The sequence below is a fragment of the Stomoxys calcitrans genome, chromosome 5 (genome assembly GCF_963082655.1).
Source record: "Stomoxys calcitrans chromosome 5, idStoCalc2.1, whole genome shotgun sequence".
NCBI classification, from domain to species: domain Eukaryota; kingdom Metazoa; phylum Arthropoda; class Insecta; order Diptera; family Muscidae; genus Stomoxys; species Stomoxys calcitrans.
The window spans coordinates 160,420,715-160,441,784 of NC_081556.1; the positions used below are offsets into that span (position 1 = coordinate 160,420,715).

At 38.9% G+C, this 21,070-nt stretch overlaps 1 protein-coding gene across 5 annotated transcripts; it reads right to left on the reverse strand.

Moving 5' to 3' along the window:
* Nucleotides 1–11,357: 11,357 nt before the first annotated feature.
* Nucleotides 11,358–17,228, reverse strand: LOC106092261 (N-acetylglucosamine-1-phosphotransferase subunits alpha/beta). 5 transcript variants are annotated; one of them, XR_009398444.1, is made up of 7 exons: nucleotides 16,398–17,228; nucleotides 16,191–16,322; nucleotides 14,787–16,136; nucleotides 14,539–14,729; nucleotides 12,099–12,866; nucleotides 11,940–12,043; nucleotides 11,625–11,703 (listed from the first exon to the last, which is right to left on the reverse strand). XR_009398444.1 is itself a non-coding variant. In XM_013259064.2 (5 exons), the coding sequence occupies exons 2-5, from the start codon at nucleotides 16,299–16,301 to the stop codon at nucleotides 11,403–11,405; spliced, it is 1,953 nt and encodes a 650-aa protein (XP_013114518.2). In that variant the 5' UTR covers nucleotides 16,302–16,322; nucleotides 16,398–17,227; the 3' UTR covers nucleotides 11,358–11,402. The 5 variants fall into 5 exon arrangements, 2 of the variants coding, with proteins under 2 accessions (XP_013114518.2, XP_059225525.1); XR_009398443.1 differs by having other exon boundaries at nucleotides 11,940–12,046; XR_009398445.1 differs by lacking the exons at nucleotides 11,940–12,043; nucleotides 12,099–12,866 and adding an exon at nucleotides 14,240–14,474 and having other exon boundaries at nucleotides 11,617–11,703.
* Nucleotides 17,229–21,070: the final 3,842 nt, after the last annotated feature.

Consider the following 21,070-nt stretch of genomic DNA (forward strand, 5'->3'; position numbering starts at 1 on the left):
CGTTTTATTATATATTGTTATTGTTATGTCATATTTTTATTTCGCAGTATTCATAATTTGTCATTCTGCTCTTGGATTAATTTTAATAAGGAATTTCGGTGTATTCTTCACAACACTCCGACGTTTATCAAGTTTCATTTTAGCAAAATTATATGAGATAGGAATAGTTATATACAATGTAAGTTTATCAAGACTGCTGTGATTAAAATGAATTCATGTTCTATTCAAATTTATTTATCTTGTAAAGCCTATATTAATAATAATAATAATAATAATAATAACAGAAAAAATATATATCAAATTTGTCTTTAAGTTATGTCGCAAATTGCCCTAGACGGCTGTATAAAATAATCGGCCAGCAGTTTTTTCACTGCCTTTTTTTAAGCATATTTACCATTTTGGGTTTTCTGCTGGCAAAATAAAAAGTTGTATCAAATGCGAGTTTCGCATTTAAAGTACCGCGAACATTTAATTTCTTAGGTAATTGTTCATTCATTGCTCAATATCTAGTTTGCACCAATCTCATCTACCACGCCAGTTTGAAACAAAACGCAGAATAATTTTGGCTAACCGATGGTACTTTCAAGAAGTTCATCGACAAACTACCTCTCGACAGACAAAAATTATACTTTACAAGACACTGATACTAACTGTGTTTTATGGTTCCAAAGCATGGGGTTGTACTTAGATACTTTGCAAGACACTGATACAACCAGGGTTTGAATTGCTGACCTCAAAATGGATGTTATTGAAAAATGTTAAGCAATTCAAACCCTGTTTTATATGGTTCCAAAGCGTGGAGTTGTGCTTAGAGTTTTGATCGATGGAGAAAATCGGTATCGTATGACCCACGAAATGTATGGGCTGTATAGTATGACAACGTTATCAATCCCATGGCAGCCGGTTCTGTGTATCGGATTGACGCAATGGAACTATTCAACGACCAGGGGCTGTCGTCTCAGTGTACGTGTTTGTCATTTTTTCGAGAGAAGCGCATATCGGAGTGCTTTCTCCTCACGCTTCTGGTACGTGACGGGATTGAAGAGAACCCCGTACCCTGGTTCTGCTCGGTTTGCCCGAACCGCCTCTATTATCGAATGGTGTCGGTGGGGAGTAACCGATGTATGGTATGGGTGCATTATCAATCTTGCTCTGACCTTACGTTACTACGGGAGTAAATTCTCACTGAATATGTTGCAAGGTGCTGTGGGAACGTAAACATCAGTTGGTCAAATGCATCGTCGGGCTATGTGACCCCTCCCACTTCTACCGGAAGGCAATATACTCACAGCAACACCCCAGTGAGGATGCCCTCACTAGGATTATCAGGGTGTGCAGGAGCTCACCATACATTTTCATTGCATCCCCTGGTAACCTGAGTGAGGTGTCTAGGCAAGTCGTCATATCTTTGGGATCAGACCTCCTTCCCATAATACGCACGATCGACAGACCACCCGACTTCATAACCCCATAGACGTTTATGACACAACGAGCTGAATCTGGAAATAAGCAGGATAGTCAACGAACGTAAGCGGAATTTGTGGCTGGAACATTTACGCACCGTATCACAGAGGTTATCATGGCCGCCTATGACGCTGAACGGCTGTGTTCGAATCCTGGTGAGACCAACAGAAAAACTTTTCAGCGGTGGTTTTCCCCTCCTAAAGCTGGCAACATTTGTGAGGTACTATGCCATGTAAAAACTTCTCTCCAAGGAGGTGTCGCACTGCTTACCATTGAGCTTAAACTTGAATCGGACTGCACTCATTGATATGTGAGAAGTTTGCCCCTGGTCCTTTGTCTAATATAAAGGGTGATTTTTTTGAGGTTAGGATTTTCATGCATTAGTATTTGACAGATCACGTGGGATTTCAGACATGGTGTCAAAGAGAAAGATGCTCAGTATGCTTTGACATTTCATCATGAATAGACTTACTAACGAGCAACGCTTGCAAATCATTGAATTTTATTACCAAAATCAGTGTTCGGTTCGAAATGTGTTCATTCACCGTAACGTTGCGTCCAACAGCATCTTTGAAAAAATACGGTCCAATGATTCCACCAGCGTACAAACCACACCAAACAGTGCATTTTCGGGATGCATGGGCAGTTCTTGAACGGCTTCTGGTTGCTCTTCACTCCAAATGCGGCAATTTTGCTTATTTACGTAGCCATTCAACCAGAAATGAGCCTCATCGCTGAACAAAATTTGTCAAAATTTGAACACATTTCGAACCGAACACTGATTTTGGTAATAAAATTCAATGATTTGCAAGCGTTGCTCGTTAGTAAGTCTATTCATGATGAAATGTCAAAGCATACTGAGCATCTTTCTCTTTGACACCATGTCTGAAATCCCACGTGATCTGTCAAATACTAATGCATGAAAATCCTAACCTCAAAAAAATCACCCTTTACATGGGCAAAATTTGAATTTTTTGTTGTACATTCACGTAGCAGCCGCTCGCTTTATATCACAAGTGCGGTGCAATTTACCGGTACTCGCAGACGAGCGTGATGGGGTTCGTTGCATGGACCCCACTAACCCCAGTAGCTGAATCTGAAAATAAACAGAGTAGTCAACGAACATAAGCGGAATTTGTGCTTGGAACACTGCACTCATTGATATGTGAGAAGTTAGCCCTGTTCCTTAGTGAATGTTCATGGGCAAAATTTGCATTTGCATTTTTACACTTGGAGCAATATGACTTAGGTACCAGTTTAGACAAGCTGGGGTTTACTACAATATTAAGTCACTCTCGAACCCTGGTAGATGGGATGACCGGACCTCAGTCACTTTTGACTACGTAACTGTAACTGATCCGAAGAGATGCACCAGGTTGTTTAACAGTCAATTTATTGTGCATCCCGAGAGTGACAGGGCTAGGAGGAGAGCCATATGTATCCGTGGTCTCCGAGTCGATGGACAGCCATCACAAGTTACCGTGGATGAAATTAGAAATGTGATCCGTTGCACCAAGTCATCCAAGGCGTTGGGCCCCGACGGAATCTCTACACTGATGCTGAAGAATCTGGATCTACCTGGAGTCGAATACCTTACGACTGTCCTCAACCTGTCTCTGAACACTCTTATAGTACCTGATCCCGCTATTGAAGCCTGGAAAGTACCCGAGTAAGGGAGAGTCATACGCTTTAGGGACTACTCTTCCTGAGCCTCTTTGGAAAATGTCCATTCGCCGAGCATCAGTATGGATTTCAAATGGTTTTCGCACAACAACTGCTATGCATGCCATCACCGCACACATTCGCCGTGGCTTCAATTTGCCCAGGCCATGTCACATCCGCCCCCCAGCTACATTGTTCACTACAAATACGCATGAGGTGAATAATGAGCTAAATTTGAAAGGCGATGAAGTAACGATTCCGATCATTCTTCTCACAAGCGACTGCAATTTACGATACAGAAATAGAAACAAGGTCCTCAAATGACTTGCCGGCTGTACCTGGGGTGCTGACAAAGAAACCTTTTTTACAACGTACAAAACAATTGTCCGGTCCGTGGTAAATTATTCAGCGCCAGTATGGGCTCGTCAGCTATATTCCGATCTGTCAGAAGAATGCCGCTTTTCGAACTGTATGCTCAGTTCTCACGTGTACCACCTCTATCAGGAGACATAGATCCTATCAATTTCGAAGACACAACTACTTGCTGTCCAAGCAATACCTTTTGGGCTGTTATCGTCTCAGTGTATAATACGCTGCTACAATAACAAAAACAACATCGCAGAGACCTTTTAAATCGTTATCTTGTGGATACGTAACCACCGCCCAGAAGCTTTAAGTTGGATCTACATGATCTAGAGCGAGTGGGGGCATTTTATCGCCACTCCTATGGGTGACAACCATAAATGACCAACTACGGATGCTGACTGAGGGGAGATTTGAACCCGTCTGCTACGCAGACGATGTTATTATACTTCTTAGGGGTAAGGATCCGAACCAGCTATGCTGAAGGGCCGAAAGGGTCTTGCATATGACTGGACTAGACCCAGAGGTCTCAATGTTAACCCATAGAAGACTGAAATATGCCTGTTCACGAGGAAGACGAAGGTGGGCCAATTTAACGCACCACGTTTCCTCAATAAAACGATTTAGATATCTGACAAGGTCAGATACTTAGGTGTGATCTTGGACAGAAAGGTGTCACATTCAGGAGCGTACAGGAGTGCAACATAAGGACCATACAACAGGTTTAGAGAACATGTTGTCTTGGCATAGGCACTAGAGACATGATTAGACCAATACTTACTTACGCCGCAGTAGTTTGGTGGACTGCTATGGAAAAAAAGTGCAACATAAGGACCATACAACAGGTTCAGAGAACAGTTAAATTGCCGTAAGGGCGATAACAACCAGGACGGTAAGGTCACGAACAGTGTTGCAGTGTAAGAAGGAGATTAACGCCTTCTCTGAGGATGGGAAAATCCGCATCGTTTTGGGTGCCGGGCCATAGCGGAGTAAGGGGAAATGGAAGGGCAGACGATTTGGCGGTGAAGGCCAGAGGACTGCCGTCAATAAACTTGGTTAACTCGAATTAAGGGAGTGGGCTATGAATGCGCATGAAACATTGTGGAACGGCGAAAATCTTATGGGGGATCCAGATCATGAGAAGACGAGGCTATTACGGAAAGGAAGCAAGAAGGAGCTCAGTATAGCTATTGGTATCATAACGGGACACATAGGACTACGAGCTCACTTATGTAAAATCGGTGTGGCAAGTGATAGCATTTGTATGGCATGCGGGGAAGATGATGAGACGTTGTAGCATTTCCTTTGTTATTGCCCGGCTTTCGCGTCCAACAGATACCGGCACTTAGGCGGAGACACATTACCAGACATTAACCAAATTAGGGGAGTGGTATTAAATACAATTAAGGATTTTGTAAGTAGCACGGAATTCCTAACTTACAATTTTCTTTTTAGAGGTTACTTTATAGTTTTTAGAGCGCACAACGAGCCGATTACTGGCTTAGGTTATGTCCATAGTGGCATGGGGCGGATTAACATCTGCACCCTCTTTTCAACCTAACCTATTACATTGTAAAATTGCAAATTTTGCCCATGAACTTTCCACTTAGGAACAGGGGCAAACTTCTCACACATCAATGAGTGCAGTCCGATTCAAGTTTAAGCTCAATGACAAGGGACTCCTTTTTATAGCCCAGTCCGAACGGCATGCCACAGTGCGACACCTCTTTGGAGAGAAGTTTACATGGCATAGTACCTCACAAATGTTGCCAGCGTAAGGAGGGGAAAACCACCACTGAATATGATTTCTGATGGTCTTGCCAGGATTCGAACCCACTCGTTCAGCGTCATTGCCGGACATGCTAAACTCTGCGCTACAGTGGCCTCCATTGTACGAAATAAATGAAACATAATAATTGAAATTAGAATACACGGCCGTAGCAAGAGTGCATCTCCCCGTGGCGATCCTAGTTTAAAATGTAGATGAAAAGCGTGGATATAAGACTGTGGTACATTGCAAACGTTGGTAAGCCGGGGTGATCTATGGACACAATTAATACTGTAGAAAGTAAGAAGTATACTAGTATGACCTATAGACATTACACATAAAACAGACAAGAGCAATGAATGGGAATGCAGATAATGGAGATTATTTCCTCATGATGGCAATGATTGTGAGTTGTTGTTGTTGTTGTTGTAGCAGTGTATAACACACACTGAGGCGGCAGCCCTTACCGATGAAGAACTCCATCGGGTCAATCCGGTACGTACAACCGGCTGCCACGGGATTGATGATTGTTAGTATTTTGTGTATGTTAAACGTCTTGCATAAACCGTGTTTCGCAGTACAGAATCAAAATTCAATGCTCAAAACAAGTAAAGACGTTGTTAGTTCGGCCGGCGAATCTTTAATACTCGGCTTATGTGTACACAATTGAATTCAGTTAATATCTGGATGATTGAGACTTGTTGGGCCTTATTTAGTCAAACCGGGGAAAGGTTTATTTGGGGGCTATATATCTATTTCAAGACCTAAATGTGTTACATTTATTTACATTACAAATTTATTTGGTTGTATGTGAACCTAAATGCAAAATGTTATTATTACAAAATATACAGTATTCATGAGTGTATTTTAGAACAAAAATTTTGTAAAATGTTGAGATTCTTGGAGCACTGGGATTCAAATTAGGCGATTTGTTTATATTCAGGCTTTGTATTTTGAGTTTTGGGTTTTGAAGTGCATTAATGTACTTAACATACCAAATTGTATTCCATTTTTATTAACCATTATTTGTAATGTAATTTTTTGGCCTTAAAATCTTATTAAGATTTCATTGCAGGCTATTTTCCGGCTATAGATAATTTCGTTCACTGCTTTCAATTCAAAGAATAACACAGCAAAGAACTTTCAAAAGTAAGGCAAAATGTGTGAGGTTATTTTTACATGGGACCTACATTTAAATATAAACAGATTTTGTCAGTTTCCTAGCCGCAACCACCTACATACATGAATTATAATAAGTGTCTATGCAATAGTAAGTTTCCTTGCAAAATTCCAAGCAGATGTTTTTATTCCTCATACCATTTTCGTGGTTTCGGTAGACGGATGAACGAAGAATATATAAACTTTAAAGGGTTGCAAATCGATATCTTGAGGTGTTACAAACGGAAAGACTACATTATAGAAAACATACACTAACATCGCTTTTAGTAAAGGGTGATCTTTTAGCTATTATCTTTATGGGAACACTAGTTTAAACAGCTCACGCACGTTTCCTGTTTTGTTTCACTTTAAAACATCTTCAGTTTGGTCTATAATTTACCCATACCCATAAATCGTAACGCTTGCAAATTATTAAATTTTATTATCAAACTGCGTGCTCTGTTAAGAAAGTTCATCGCGCTCATCTTCTAATTCATTTGAACCTCATTTTTGGCTCAATGGTATTTACATACCCAGCAGAATTGTCGATTTTGGAGTGAAGATCCTTCAGAAGCATTGCAAGAGCTACCAATGCATCCAGAAAGTTACAGTTTGGTGCGGTTTATGGGCTGGTGGCATCATTGGACCGTACTTCTTCAAACTAACTGTGGATGGTGGGCGCTACCGTGTGATAATATCCAACTTTTTTTTCCCCAAAATGCAGGAGCTTAAATTGCATGATATGTGGTTTCAACAAGATGGTACCACATGCCATACATCACGCGTAACAATGGTCTTATTGAGAGATGAGTTCGGTGAACATTTTATTTCTCGTTCGGGACCGGTCAATTGACCGCCTAAAATGCAAATTTGTCCATGAACATTTTATTAAGGAACAGGGGAAAACTTCCCAAATATCAATGAGTGCTGCCCGACTCAAGTGCTTGCTTTTTATAGCCGAGTCCAAACGGCGTGCCGCAGTGCTACACCTTTTGTGGAGAAATTTTTACATGGCTGCCATACCAAATGATGCAGAAGCTCCAACTCTCGCCAGCAATAGGAGAGGATAACCACCGCTGAAAATGTTCATGATTTTCTCGCTAGGATTCGAACCCGGGCGTTCAGCGTCATAGGCGGACATGGTAACCTCTGGTCGCCTTGATCATGCGATTTAACGCCTTTAGACTATTTTTTATGGGGCTATGTTAAAGCTCATGTCTATACAGACAAGTCCGCTTCAATTAACGTTTTGGAAGACATCATTGAAGCATTTATTCGTAAGATACCGACCGAAATGTTGAAAAGAGTATGCCAAAATTGGACGAAGCGGATGGATCATTTGAGGCGCAGTCACGGTCAACTTTTGCATAAAATGCAAAATTTGGTTAGGTTAGATTGAAAAGAGAGTGCAGATATTAAACCGCCCCATGCCACTATGGACATACTCCTAAGCGAGTGCCTGTGTATGTCCATAGTGGCATGTGCGCTCTAAAAACTAAAAAGTAACCTTCAAAAGGAAAATTCCGTGCTACTTACAAAATCCTTCATTGTTTTCCAAACCACTCCCCTAAGTTGCTTCATGTCTGATATAGTGTCGCCACCTAAGTACCGGTGTCTGTTAGTCGAGCAATAACAAAGGAAATGCTCCAACGTCTCATCATCTTCCCCACATGCTCTAAACATGCTATCACTTGCCGCACCGATTTTGCATAAGTGAGCTCGTAGTCCTATATGTCCTGTTATGACACCATAAGCTATACTGACCTCCTTCTTACTTCCTTTTAATAATGCCTCGTCCTATCACGATCCGGATCACCCCATTAGATTTTTCCTTGTTCCACAGTGCGTTTGTCGCCCACGCCCTTAAATCGGACTGCGTCGACTCGAAAGGCTTCGGGTTAACCAAGTTTATCGACAACAGTTCTCTGGCCTTTACTGCCAAATCGTCTGCCCTTTCATTCCCCTTACTCCGTTATGGCCAGGCATCCAAACGATGCTGATTGTAGTAGGCGTTAGTACCACACCACCTCACGCACCCCGTGATCTTCCGCATCTCCGCCTGCAGGACGTATTATGATCAGGCAGTCTAAAACAGATCTCAGTCCCTGGGTTCCCAGGCCCACTCTGTCATCTATATTTGATCCATTTGTGTAACATGATTTTCAGACCTCAGGTAATGGGATGAGCTGCTCCCTTCCTCAATATCCATTCTCCCATACCTATCCAAGATTACTCCTAAGTATTTGACCTTGTCAGATATCGTCAATAAATCGTTTTGTCGAGGAAACGTGGTGCGTCAAATTGGCCCACCGGTACTGGTCTAAGGGTTAGATCAATGTGTCGGTTCGCACATTATTAAACGCCTCCTCAATGTTAATGCAAACTGGCAATGCGTACGTCTTGGCATCGTTCAGGGCTGTCTCCACCGACATTCCCTTGATATAGGAATACTGTTTGTATTTAAGCAGTTCGCTGGATGTCCTACTCTTTATCATGGTACCCACAATGTGTTCCATGATTTTAAGTAGAAAGTACGTAATGCTTATAGGCCTGTAGGCCTTTGGTGTCGCATAACTTGCCTTGCCGGGCTTGGGTATAAACACCATCCCTGCCTCTTGCCAGGCTTTCGGAGTGTATGCAAGTCCTAGGCACGCTGTGGCCAGATGAGGCGTCAGATAGTCGGCCTACTTTTGTAGTAACGACGGGAATATTCCATTAGGTCCGGGTGACTTTAATGGGTTGAAGCTCTTCAAGGCGTACTTGACCATAAATTCCGTTATGATAAACCTTCGATCAACATAATTATTCCAAGATTCCGGTGTCTCCATGAGTCCCGTCGTATCCTGTGGAAAATAGATTTTCACCAAAAGCCTCAACATGTCCTTCGTTGTCTCTACTCTCACTTCCATGTCGTCTACTAAAGTTTGGACATGGGTTTTTGAGAGATGTAGCGATGGTCTGAGAAGGAATGCTCTATGGATGGTCTCATTGAGTTTCCCATCACTGCACTGTGTAAATATTCGGATCTTTACATATCCTAGTCTTCCGAATCTTGAGAAAGTCCGTAATGGGACGGGACGGGTCGGGTCCCTGTTCATTAGGATGTATTGACTCTACCGTTCCTGCACTGTCTGATGTTCCAATATGAGGATCTCTGCCTATACTAGCCTTCCAAATCTTGATTAAATGGGCTTCTTGGGAGAAGGTTATGGTCTCATCTTCGACTTCTCTGTCAGTGCTCAGCCTGAAGTTTCAGCACTATGATCTTTATCCATCCTACTATTCCTAAGTCGTCGTCGGGTCCCTTTTCGTTAGGCTGTGTTGGGTCTCTCGCGCCTGCACTGCCTGATGTTTTAGTATTAGGATATTTGCTAATCCTAGTCTTCCCAATATTGATAGAGTCGGTGTTAATCTCGTCGTCGGCCCCCTATCCGTTACGCGTTATTGAGTGTCCCGCCACTGCACCGCCTAATGGCTCAATATGAGGATATTTGCCTATCCTTGTCTTCCCAATCTTGAAAAAGGCGTCCATGGCCCTGTAGTATGCCATGCCTTTAGTCTTAGCTAAACTTGTCACGAAGACATGATCAATGCCCACCACAAGAATAGTTCCTTCCTCCTTCTCCTCCCTGTGGAAAACCTCCCATTTCTCCACGGCCAATTCTCATTTTAAGTTAGAAATTCCGTGCTACTTACAAAATCCTAAATTGTTTTTCACTTCCCTAAGTTGATTCATGTCTGGTATTGTGTCCTCACCTAAGTACCGTTATCTTTTAGCTGCGAAAGACGGGCAATGGCATAGGAAATGCCCCAACGTCCCATCATCTTCCCCACATGCTATCACTTGTCGCACTTTGCATAAGTGAGCTCGTAGTCCTATGTGTCCCTTTATGATATCAAAAGCTGTACTGACCTCCTTCTTACTTCGTTTTAGTAATAATCTCGTCCTCTCATGATCCGGATCACCCCATAGGATTTTCGCCGTACTACCGACTGTTTCATTGTTCCACAGTGTTACATGCGCGTTCGTCGCTGGGTCGACCCGAAAGGCTTCGGGTTAACCAGGTTTATCGACGGCAGTTCTCAGGCCTTCACTGCCAAATCGTCTGACCTTTCATTCCCCCTTACTCCGTTATGGCACGGCAACCAAACGATGCGGATTGTGCCATCCTCAGAGAAGGCGTTAATCTCCTTTTTACACTGCAAGACTGTTCGTGACCTTACCGCCCTGGTTGTTATTGCCCTTATGTCCATTTTACTGTGCGTAAAGATGAAGATCATGAAGATCACGCATTGCGTGATTGCCCGGATCTTCACCTGCAGGACCATATTATGGTCAGGCAGTATAAAACAGACCTCAGTCCCTGGGTTCTCAGACCCACTCTGTCCTCTAGCTTTGATCTATCCGTGTAACACGATCTTCCAGATGGCAATACTAGCGTTCTGACAATCCAAGACTGTGCCGCTGGCAGCAGTGCTTCGCACTCAACCTCAAGTGTTGTCTCAGGTATCCGATCGGAAACCTCTTTTCTTCCTTCCAGTTTTCCTACCGTCGCCTCGATTACACCGTGATGAAATGAGCTGCTCCCATACTCAATCCATTCTCCCATCGCCTAAAATCTCATAGCCGCAATGACTGCCTCACACTACTATTATTATAAATTTTATGACATTTTTTCTTAAATGTTATGAAAAATTTTCATAAATGTTATGAATGTTTGATTTTCATAAATATTCTGAGATCTTTCATTGATTTGAGGTTTATTAAACGTGTTTCATTGGGATGAAATTTAACATTTTTTCCATAAATGTTATGACAAAATCATTAATATCATGAAACATTTTCTTTCAGTCGGGCTACTCAAGACATGAAGAAGAAGAAATCTAAGCATACTGTGTCCAGTGCAAAAAATGCACACAATAACAATAAAAAACCCTAACGTGCTCTTTGTTCAAATTTGATTTGTTTCATTGGACGGTGTAAATTTTAAAATTTAAATCTCTGCATACAGAATCTAACTAGTTTGGCTTTATAGATGAAAACTGATCTTATTAAATAGGCTAACATAATAATAAATGAACCATATATACAAATTATAAGGACTCGCCGGCGCCTACGCCACTTCATATAATCGCTCCAGTTTTCAAATTTGTTCCGATATTGAGGATGTAATTCAAATTGGCTTCTATGAGGAAACAAAGAGAGGTAGAAATCATCTAATAAGTGCCGTATCAACTTATTATCCTCGTGGCGGGGATCCATATTATCATTAATGCAATTAAATTTTCTGAAAATAAAAGGGAAAAAATAATTGTAGAAACAATCAGCGAAAAAGAGAAAAATTCAAACTGATTCTAAATACAGTATTTCTATTCCATATCAAATGTTAAGCATTTAGTTTTTGCTTCCAAATATTAGTGAGAAATTTTAATTGATATCTACTCTAAATATTGTAGTATATATCGAATCGGAAATTTGTATTCATGTTGTTCAAGTGAAAAAAAATAGCGTCGGATACACTACTGTCCCCAATCAGCATATTCACTGTCGTTTTCCCACAGTCCAGTAGCTCCAAAGATGCCCTGGAACCTCCTGCTTATAAAATTGAGTTATATTCCATTTTCGCTCTGCTGTAGGAGTATAGGTATTAGAAGATCAGAAGAAGTGAATTACATATTGTACCTCTTAAGTAGGGCACTTCGAAAATATGGTTTGAGCAAAAGGCATCAAATGCCCATAAAATCAAGAGCGTCAGACTGCTCAATATCCACACCGCCGATAGTTATTGATGATTGTAATGAGTCAGCGAATCGTTTGTACGACAAAAATTCTCATTCTCATTCAATAAAGAATATTTTATTAAAAAAGAAGTTTCACTCAAAGTATTAAAAATGACTTATATTGCAAAGTAGGAGGCTCGATTTATACAAAAAATCCAAGATCTTATATTTTTTTTATTTCAAATCAATTGTATACAAATCAATTGGATAACTTCGAAAAAAGTACTGCCTTTTAAAAATATGGTTAGTTGCAGTAGATGAAAAACTTTCACACATTCTATGTCAATATCTCGGCACGGGATAACTATAAGCACCAGACAGGCTGGAACTTTGAGCTTCAATTTGAGTGGTGTTTTTCTTAGTCACAAGAAGTTCAGTCGAGAGCTACCGGGCGCGTCCACAGCTTGCGGATAGTGGAATGTTCCATACGGAGTAGCCACAATGCAATCGCGGACAATCAGCGATATCGAATGGAGAGCCTCGGTGGGAGTTTGTGTTGCACCGTCTCTTGCTTACTGAATGACTATGATGATTTATATGACAAGGCGAGTTATTGGGTCCTTTAAATAATCAATACCCGCAGGAACGTAGGCCACCGTAGCACAGAGGTTTCATGTCTGCCTATGACGATCGGTCCTATGGACGGGAACAAGATGACTCACCTGTGAAGCTGGACAAGGAACATAATCTGTAATTGTTTTTTAACTACACAGCTATTTGCGGTACCAGAAAATCCTTAATTACAAAATAAGCATGAAGGTTTTATGGTGCCTTTACCCATTTTCTCAAATATCTGTTTGACGCCATCCTAAAGGGTGATTTTTTTGAGGTTAGGATTTTCATGCATTAGTATTTGACAGATCACGTGGGATTTCAGACATGGTGTCAAGGAGAAAGATGCTCAGTATGCTTTGACATTTCATCATGAATAGACTTACTAACGAGCAACGCTTGCAAATCATTGAATTTTATTACCAAAATCAGTGTTCGGTTCGAAATGTGTTCATTCATCATAACGTTGCGTCCAACAGCATCTTTGAAAAAATACGGTCCAATGATTCCACCAGCGTACAAACCACACCAAACAGTGCATTTTTCGGGATGCATGGGCAGTTCTTGAACGGCTTCTGGTTGCTCTTCACTCCAAATGCGGCAATTTTGCTTATTTACGTTGCCATTCAACCAGAAATGAGCCTCATCGCTGAACAAAATTTGAACACATTTCAAACCGAACACTGATTTTGGTAATAAAATTCAATGATTTGCAAGCGTTGCTCGTTAGTAAGTCTATTCATGATGAAATGTCAAAGCATACTGAGCATCTTTCTCTTTGACACCATGTCTGAAATCCCACGTGATCTGTCAAATACTAATGCATGAAAATCATAACCTCAAAAAAATCACCCTTTATAACAGGTAAACAAATGTGCTTCCATTTCTCCTTTCAATCATTTTCTCAAATATTTTCAAAATTAATACTACGGTGAAATGTATTGCACACATGCCACTGCGTATGTTGCTGCGATATAAACTAATGGGGGTTGTTTTGATTGCAGCCTATCTCAGTCGTCATGGCATGATGTTGCATTGATGATTGGATTAATGTATTATTTGTTTTCGGCAGATGGCATAAACCGAGAAAAGGGTAACATTTGTAGGCTTTTAGTACATACGTTCACCTTTCTTTTGGACTTTGATTGAAATGGCGGAGTACGACTCTATATGCCAGGTGGTACTACCGAAGTTGGTATCCCACCAACTGTAAATTAAAACACGTGTAACAAAATTACAGAATTAAAAACAATGTACAGTTATAACTATACTGAGTATAACGATGACTAAGCACCGAATCCCGAATCGTCCACTTCAGACCAATTCTAAATTCAAAAGCTAGTATGATAACATTATAATTTAATGAATTTTTTTTATAAGTAATGAGGGAATGTCCTACTGAATGAAATCAGCAAGTTTTTTTGCTTCAAAATCTATTATCTAAAAAAAGTAATCAGGAAAAAATATCGCTTAAAGCGACTAAAGTCCCACCTTTAGGTTTAACGTTCGAAACTTTCCAAACTCCCGCACCGTAAGGAAGGTTGAAATGTTTACGTTGTGGATACCCAGCACGGGATAACTATGAATAGCACATAGTTGCTGGAACTTTAAGCCCGACCTTTTTGGCGTTCATCGCTCTCATAAGCTCTGCTGAAAGCTTCGGAGTAGCAGCAACTGCTTGTTACTTAGATCCTCTTATAAGGATTTTTAGTTTTACCAGGAACCACTTAGTTTAAGGAGAAAAAATTTTAAATAAAAAATCTAAAACAATATTGCTACAATACTCTTACCTTGGAGATCTGCGTATTCTGTCTAAGGCTTCAACAACATCTGTCACATTCGATGTTAACATCATAAAGCTGCTATGCAAGTTTCGCTTCGAATGTATTTTGAACTTGTATTTATTGCGTATGGCAAAGTGGGATTCTAGTGCTTCAACGAGGGGAGGGCAATTTTTAACTAGGTCCCGTGTTACTGTGGGCTGGAGGAACTATAACTGATGGGGGACATTCAACATAAAATTTAACAATAGTCTCACCAAGTGCGAGTCTTCGTAACGCTCATATATTACGGTACTGTATTGAGTATCGTCAGCTCTCATATGCACCGCATTTAAAGTACAATTTTGTATGACTTCTTCGAAGAATCTAACGGCAGACCAATCCAAAGGTAAGGGGAAAATTCTTGCCAAAAACGTTCTTACTTCGCGGTCGGACCATGTTAGGGAGTGGTCCGTATCTATCTCGTTGAATATGTGATCAACGCTTAAGGTATAAGTTTCTTCCATAAGAAAATTATAATAAAGAAAAGAAAATTGCAAATCATCTGAAGCTCGAAAACGATGTTTTGCTGTAGTCAAAATTTCCTCGTAGAATTCTTTTTGTATATGTTCGATGATAGATTTTTCTAGTAAAAACCCAACATGGCCTATGACATGACGCGCCTTAAATCCATATCGACGGTTTAACAACATATTGGTGTAGATAAGGGACTGGGAAAATATGTCGGATGACGGAGCCACATTTCTAATTGCAGGTGTATTTGAAATCGTTAATGCATCACTGACTGCCCCTACTTCTGTGGCAAGCTCCTTATATTGGAGCTGTTTGTTGAAGTTTTCGACAACAGTTTTCATTTCAGTCTTGTTCATAATATGTTTGTTTGTTGTTATAATATCTCGAAAACTTGTAAACTTGTTTTTCCTTGACAAAGGAAATGTGTATTTCTTGGCATTTAGTTTAAGATTTTGCATGGTCATTTTGGTAAAAGTATGTTCTGGTTTGCTTTGTTTCTTATGTGTGCGGGTATTGTTTTCATTTTTACAATCTCCACCATCAAACTGACATTGTTTTATATTACAATGTTGGTCACATGTATGGTCTCCTATATATGTCCACGGACAATCTAGAGCGCAATCCGGAGCAAGCCATGCTTGATATACTCGTACTCCCTCTGAATTAGTGTACAAATCCTCGGGATATAAATCTGAACCCAGAAAAATATCATCATTTAAATAAAGGAATCTCGGCGACAAATTAGGTATTCGATGAATGAAAGTTTCGATAGCAGCACTTGAAAAAACCGGCAGCAACTCCAGTTTAGTTACCAGAAACTCGTGGGGAACAATTGTTATGCGTTTGTTAGACAGATCTAACCACTTGGGAATTTGGCCATTTGTAATAATATAAATGTGTCTTATCCAGGGAGCATATTTTTCCAGCGACCTTAGAGAGTATTTCAATTCGTTTTTGTCATCAAACCTCGTGGAGTCATAGTTGCTATCGAATTGGCTTATAGAGTGGACAAACGCAGGATCCGAACCATTAACCCAAGTGTATACCACATCAATCGACTGACATGATGCCATTATATTTCCAGAGTCAGTTAACTGAAAAAATACACGTTATTATACGGATATATTAGAATCTAAATACACATCTACTTGGATCCGGTATAAATGGTATGTCGCAACAAACAAGAGGAGTGTTACTACTAATAATTTCAATGTGTGTCTCCTTCTTAAACAAGATTTTGATTTCCTTCTCAAATTCATATTTTATCCAATCTCCTTAACCTTAAGTGATGACAAAAGAATGTAAGTTTTTATATATCTGTGTATGTTAATAAATAAAGGACCACCGCGACTTGCCTTCTTTGCAATGTATACTAAGTCAAAAACTCAACGTACACACATAGGTTGAGTTTAAAAAGAACTTCCTGTGACACAATCCACCCCCTGTGATTGCAGAGAAAATATTCACCACCATAACTTTTTGTGGAGAACAAATTTTCTAAGGACTATTGCTTTAATTTTTGATCATTTATTTGCCAGTTACGCGTATCCACACATTGTAATTTTTTTTTTGACATTGAATTGTGTTTTTTTATCACTGCAGAGTATTCCTCCATAATCCGCACCAACTGTTAATTTAACACGTGTGTATTTATACACAGAATAAACGACGGAGTACAGTTATAATTGCACGGGATGAAATACGATGACTATGCACCGAACTCGAAGCATCCGCTTCAATTGAGTTCTAAATGCAAAATCAAATTTTTTTGAACATAAAATTTAAAACTGAAACCAATGAAATTCCATAATCAGTTTTTGAATTTAATAAAAAAATATCGAAATACATTGGTCAATCAGCTATCACACGATGTGTGTGTTACATACATATGTTCTGTAACTTTTTGTATTAATAAAGGGCTGGTTCTACTCTCGTAAACATACCGTAAATGTAGGAAAACCTGTCAACAGTTTTGTTTTGCTCTATGAAAACACATGCAAACGATTACCGAAGGTCTGTCGACCGTAACCGGTAAGTAGAATTCAGTAAAAACAAAAGTTCCGTTTTCGTGTCAGCTGATAAAATTTGAAGTTTGAAGAAAGTTCAAACCCAAAAGTTTATGTTTAGAAAACTGCGTATCGGCTAATCCATGTTAGCACTATGACGTGAAACTGGGGTCTATTCAGTAATTTCACACATTCCGCCAGTCACTTCGACCTCACTGAAATAGGAGCCCACCTCCTTGAGGGCCGCCATATGCAATACTGATTTAGACCGGGCACGGGATGATTATTAGCACCGTATCAGTTGAAACTCTGAGCTCCAATTTTCTTGGCATTACAAAGTCGTCAATCAACAATCAGCGGTATCGAAGGGAGAGCCTCAGTGAGAGGCCGAGCGGAAACCGCTCTTGCTTAAATACTGAGTGCCTGTTGGCGTCTTTTAATAACCAATGGCGATCGATGACCGGAACGAGTTAGACGAGAATCGAGATAGCGATACAAATATGGCTTCAAAATCAGCAACAATAACAGATTTCGAAAACTGTGAATACCTTCTGTCTATCGTTAATTTCACAGAGCCTTTCTAGATCATGAGTTAAAAGCCTTAATTGTGAAATTACGGTATTTCGACACCGATGATAAGTCATCTGAAAACATTTCAGTATATTAATTGACAATCTACTCATTATTGACCACAAAGCAAATCTATCAATATTCTCGTGCATTAGTTATGCATCCTTCATTGATCGAACCACTTTAACAATCTTTAAGTCATCGGCATATATTAAATGTCGTTACACTCAGAAAAATGGTGTCCATAAAATAAGGTAAAAAACTTTGTTGAATTGAAATTAGTTAGCCAATTTTAATCTAATTGGGTTAAATTTTTATTAAAACAAGGAAATTGCATGAATTTTAGTAAGTTTTACCGATTTGAAATTAGTGGCAAATAGTTCATAAACTTGGGTTTGGTTAGTCATTTTACTTAACCAATTTTCTTTCAACAAGTTAAATATTCCTACAGCAAACAACGTTTTTATTTACCAATATAAACACGTTGTTATTTTGAGTTCAACATATACTACAAACCTATATTCTTCAAATTGAATAAATATTCATTCAAAATAGTTTACAAATTTCCAAATTTGAGTAGTATTGCATAAAATTAATTTAAATATAAGTTTTAAACTTAGGTTGATAGATGTTTTATCAGAGATGATTAAATCCATTAACTTCTCACTAATACAAACCTAGCTTTAATGCAATTATAAAGGTGCGTTTAAACAAGTTGTTTGTCAGTCGTGCAATCATCATTCAATTAAAAACTTAGAATATCATAATACAAACACGTTTGTGACTTTTTTATAGGATATAGATGCATCTTAGAAACCCAAAATAATATGCTCTTAGAAACCTTTAAGGTTGCTAAGGTGCCACAAAATCTTATTTAGAAAGCAAAATCAGCCTTTAAAATTTTTTCTGTCTACGGAACAATCTTCCATACAATGCTGTAAGTAGCAACTAACCTGAGGTAATAACAAAAAAAATGCATATGCCGTTGAATATCTTGCGCCATCCAGAGCAAAATGCATTTCACGTATGCCGAAACGACAAAACGGCCTTTTGTATGCACTAACAAAACAGGCAACAGCTGAAAAATACGCAAACAAAATCCCGAATACTGTGTCGTACACAAGCTACGCTCAGTGCGATGTACGAATTCTGCGAACAAAGTCGTGGACGCCAATAAGCAAAAACGAAAAAGTGAAAACATGTGATATGAAACTAAATATTGCAAATGCAAATCCAAATTATGGCCATGAACATTCCACTGAGGAACAGGGGCAAACTTCTCACATATCAATGAGTGCAGTCCGATTCAAGTTTAAGCTCAACTAATTATTAGTATTTAATAAAAAAATCAGTTTCTACCATTGCATAAAAAATGTAAACAATTATGAAATAATCACCGCTTTGTTAGTGCAAATGCTTGCGCGAACATGAAAAATGATATTGCTGGAGCAAACAAAGATGCTTTGTGAATTCCATCTCTTGTTACTGTGGATATAATGTTTTTCTTTTTCTACTTTAAATAAAATTATAGGAAGAAAATTAATATGCATCAACTGCAGCGATTTTGCAGAAATTGGTTGTCATCCCTATTGCTAAGAAGACAACATACAGCATTAGAGCTCGACTCGTCCTGACATTTTGGTAAGCATTAGAATTAAATAAAAAGCAAACATTTATTCTGTTAATTTACATCCACTACCGATGGATGGGGGTATATTCATTTTGTCATTCCGTTTTCAACGATCGAAATATCCATTTTCGAACCTACAAAGAATATATATTCTTGGTTACCGTAAAAATCTAAGACGATCTAGTCATGTCCGTCCGTCTGTCTATTGAAATCACGCTACAGTCTTCAGATTAAGTTCGAAGATGGGCTATGTCGCACTATATATTGATATAGCCCCCATATAGACCGTTCCGCTGATTAAAGGTCTAAGGCATATTTGTTATCTTATTTTGCTGAACAGTGGGACGGTGAGTTGTGTTAGGCCACTCGACATCTTTCTGCAATTTGGTCCAGATTTGGATATAGCTGCCATATAGACCGATCTCTCGATTTAAGGTTTTGGCCCCATAAAAGTAGCATTTATAATCCGATTTCGCCGAAATGTTTTCACAAAGGATTTATACTAATAACTTAAGCTTGACGCAAACTTTTTTGGTAAGTATTGGACTAAAAATAGAACCATGTATCTATACTTAACACTTATATTTCTTTTCAACAGGTTTGCATCAATAAATTATTGTGGATATTGCGTAACGGAACTTCTATGAAAATTAATATGGTGCTTTCCTCTTTGCTGATTTAATACAATTGGGAATTTCTCCAAATTGTATTAACTGAGAACTTAAAGTGTGAATGTTTTTATTTGAATTTCTAATATATATGAAATACATGTTCGTAATGTGTATATATGAAAATATTAATATACAAAAAACAAGACTAGTGTTCAATAAATAATTAAATGAATAAAAACACAACTTTATTATGAAAATGTATAGTGTATCTACAATTGAAATAATTATTTCGTGTGGATTAGTGTAACTGTAAAGATTTGTTGAAAATTATACTTAGTGGAAACAATAAGAAGGAGCAGCAATTTGTGTGTAATGCAGAAACTCCAACCAAGTAATTTTTCAATGAATTGGAAAGCTTATAGGTGCAATCACCTATATCCACCTCAGAGATAAAAATATCCTACCAAATGCTTTCTGATCAATGCTAATTCCCGCTCATAATCTGACAAAAAAAAACTCTAAATAAGTCAACAGATTTAACTAACGAATTGGAACATTTGTTATGGAAACCCATAGAATCAGGACACGATGACCAATTACGTCTTGATTTTATAAACGTCCAGAGTGACTTGTGATTATTTTTAATAGAATCACTAATTCCCATGATATATTGCTTATACAAACACTTATTATGAAAATTAAATTCCTATTGAAATTCCATTGCAGGATATTGGCCGGCTTTAGACCATTGTTTAATGCTTCTATTCAAAGAATAGTATAGCAAAAAACACTTAAAAGTCAGCAAAAAGCGTGCATTTAATTTCTGAAAAACCTTAAAGGGGCGCACTCTAACATTGGCAGTCCAAAACTGAGATTTAAGTAACTCGTCATAAAACATTGGAAAAATACCCAATTTAGAGTTCACTTCACAACTTCAAGTCTGAAATATAAGAATATTTTTCTACTAATTTAAAGCAAGCTACATGACTGTCATCCATATTCAAATGTTAACAAACATAAGCAGAATATTCCGTTCAGCTTTCGGAATTGTGGCGAAAAACTTTAACAAAATGTCACAATTTTTCTAAACATAATGACATGAAATTTTGTATACTAACTCAATCTTACATTCTAGGATTAATTGTTTGTAAGTGCTCCATTTAAGCCAATAGCGAAAAAGGCATTTCTTTATTTCATTTTTTTTTAGCTTA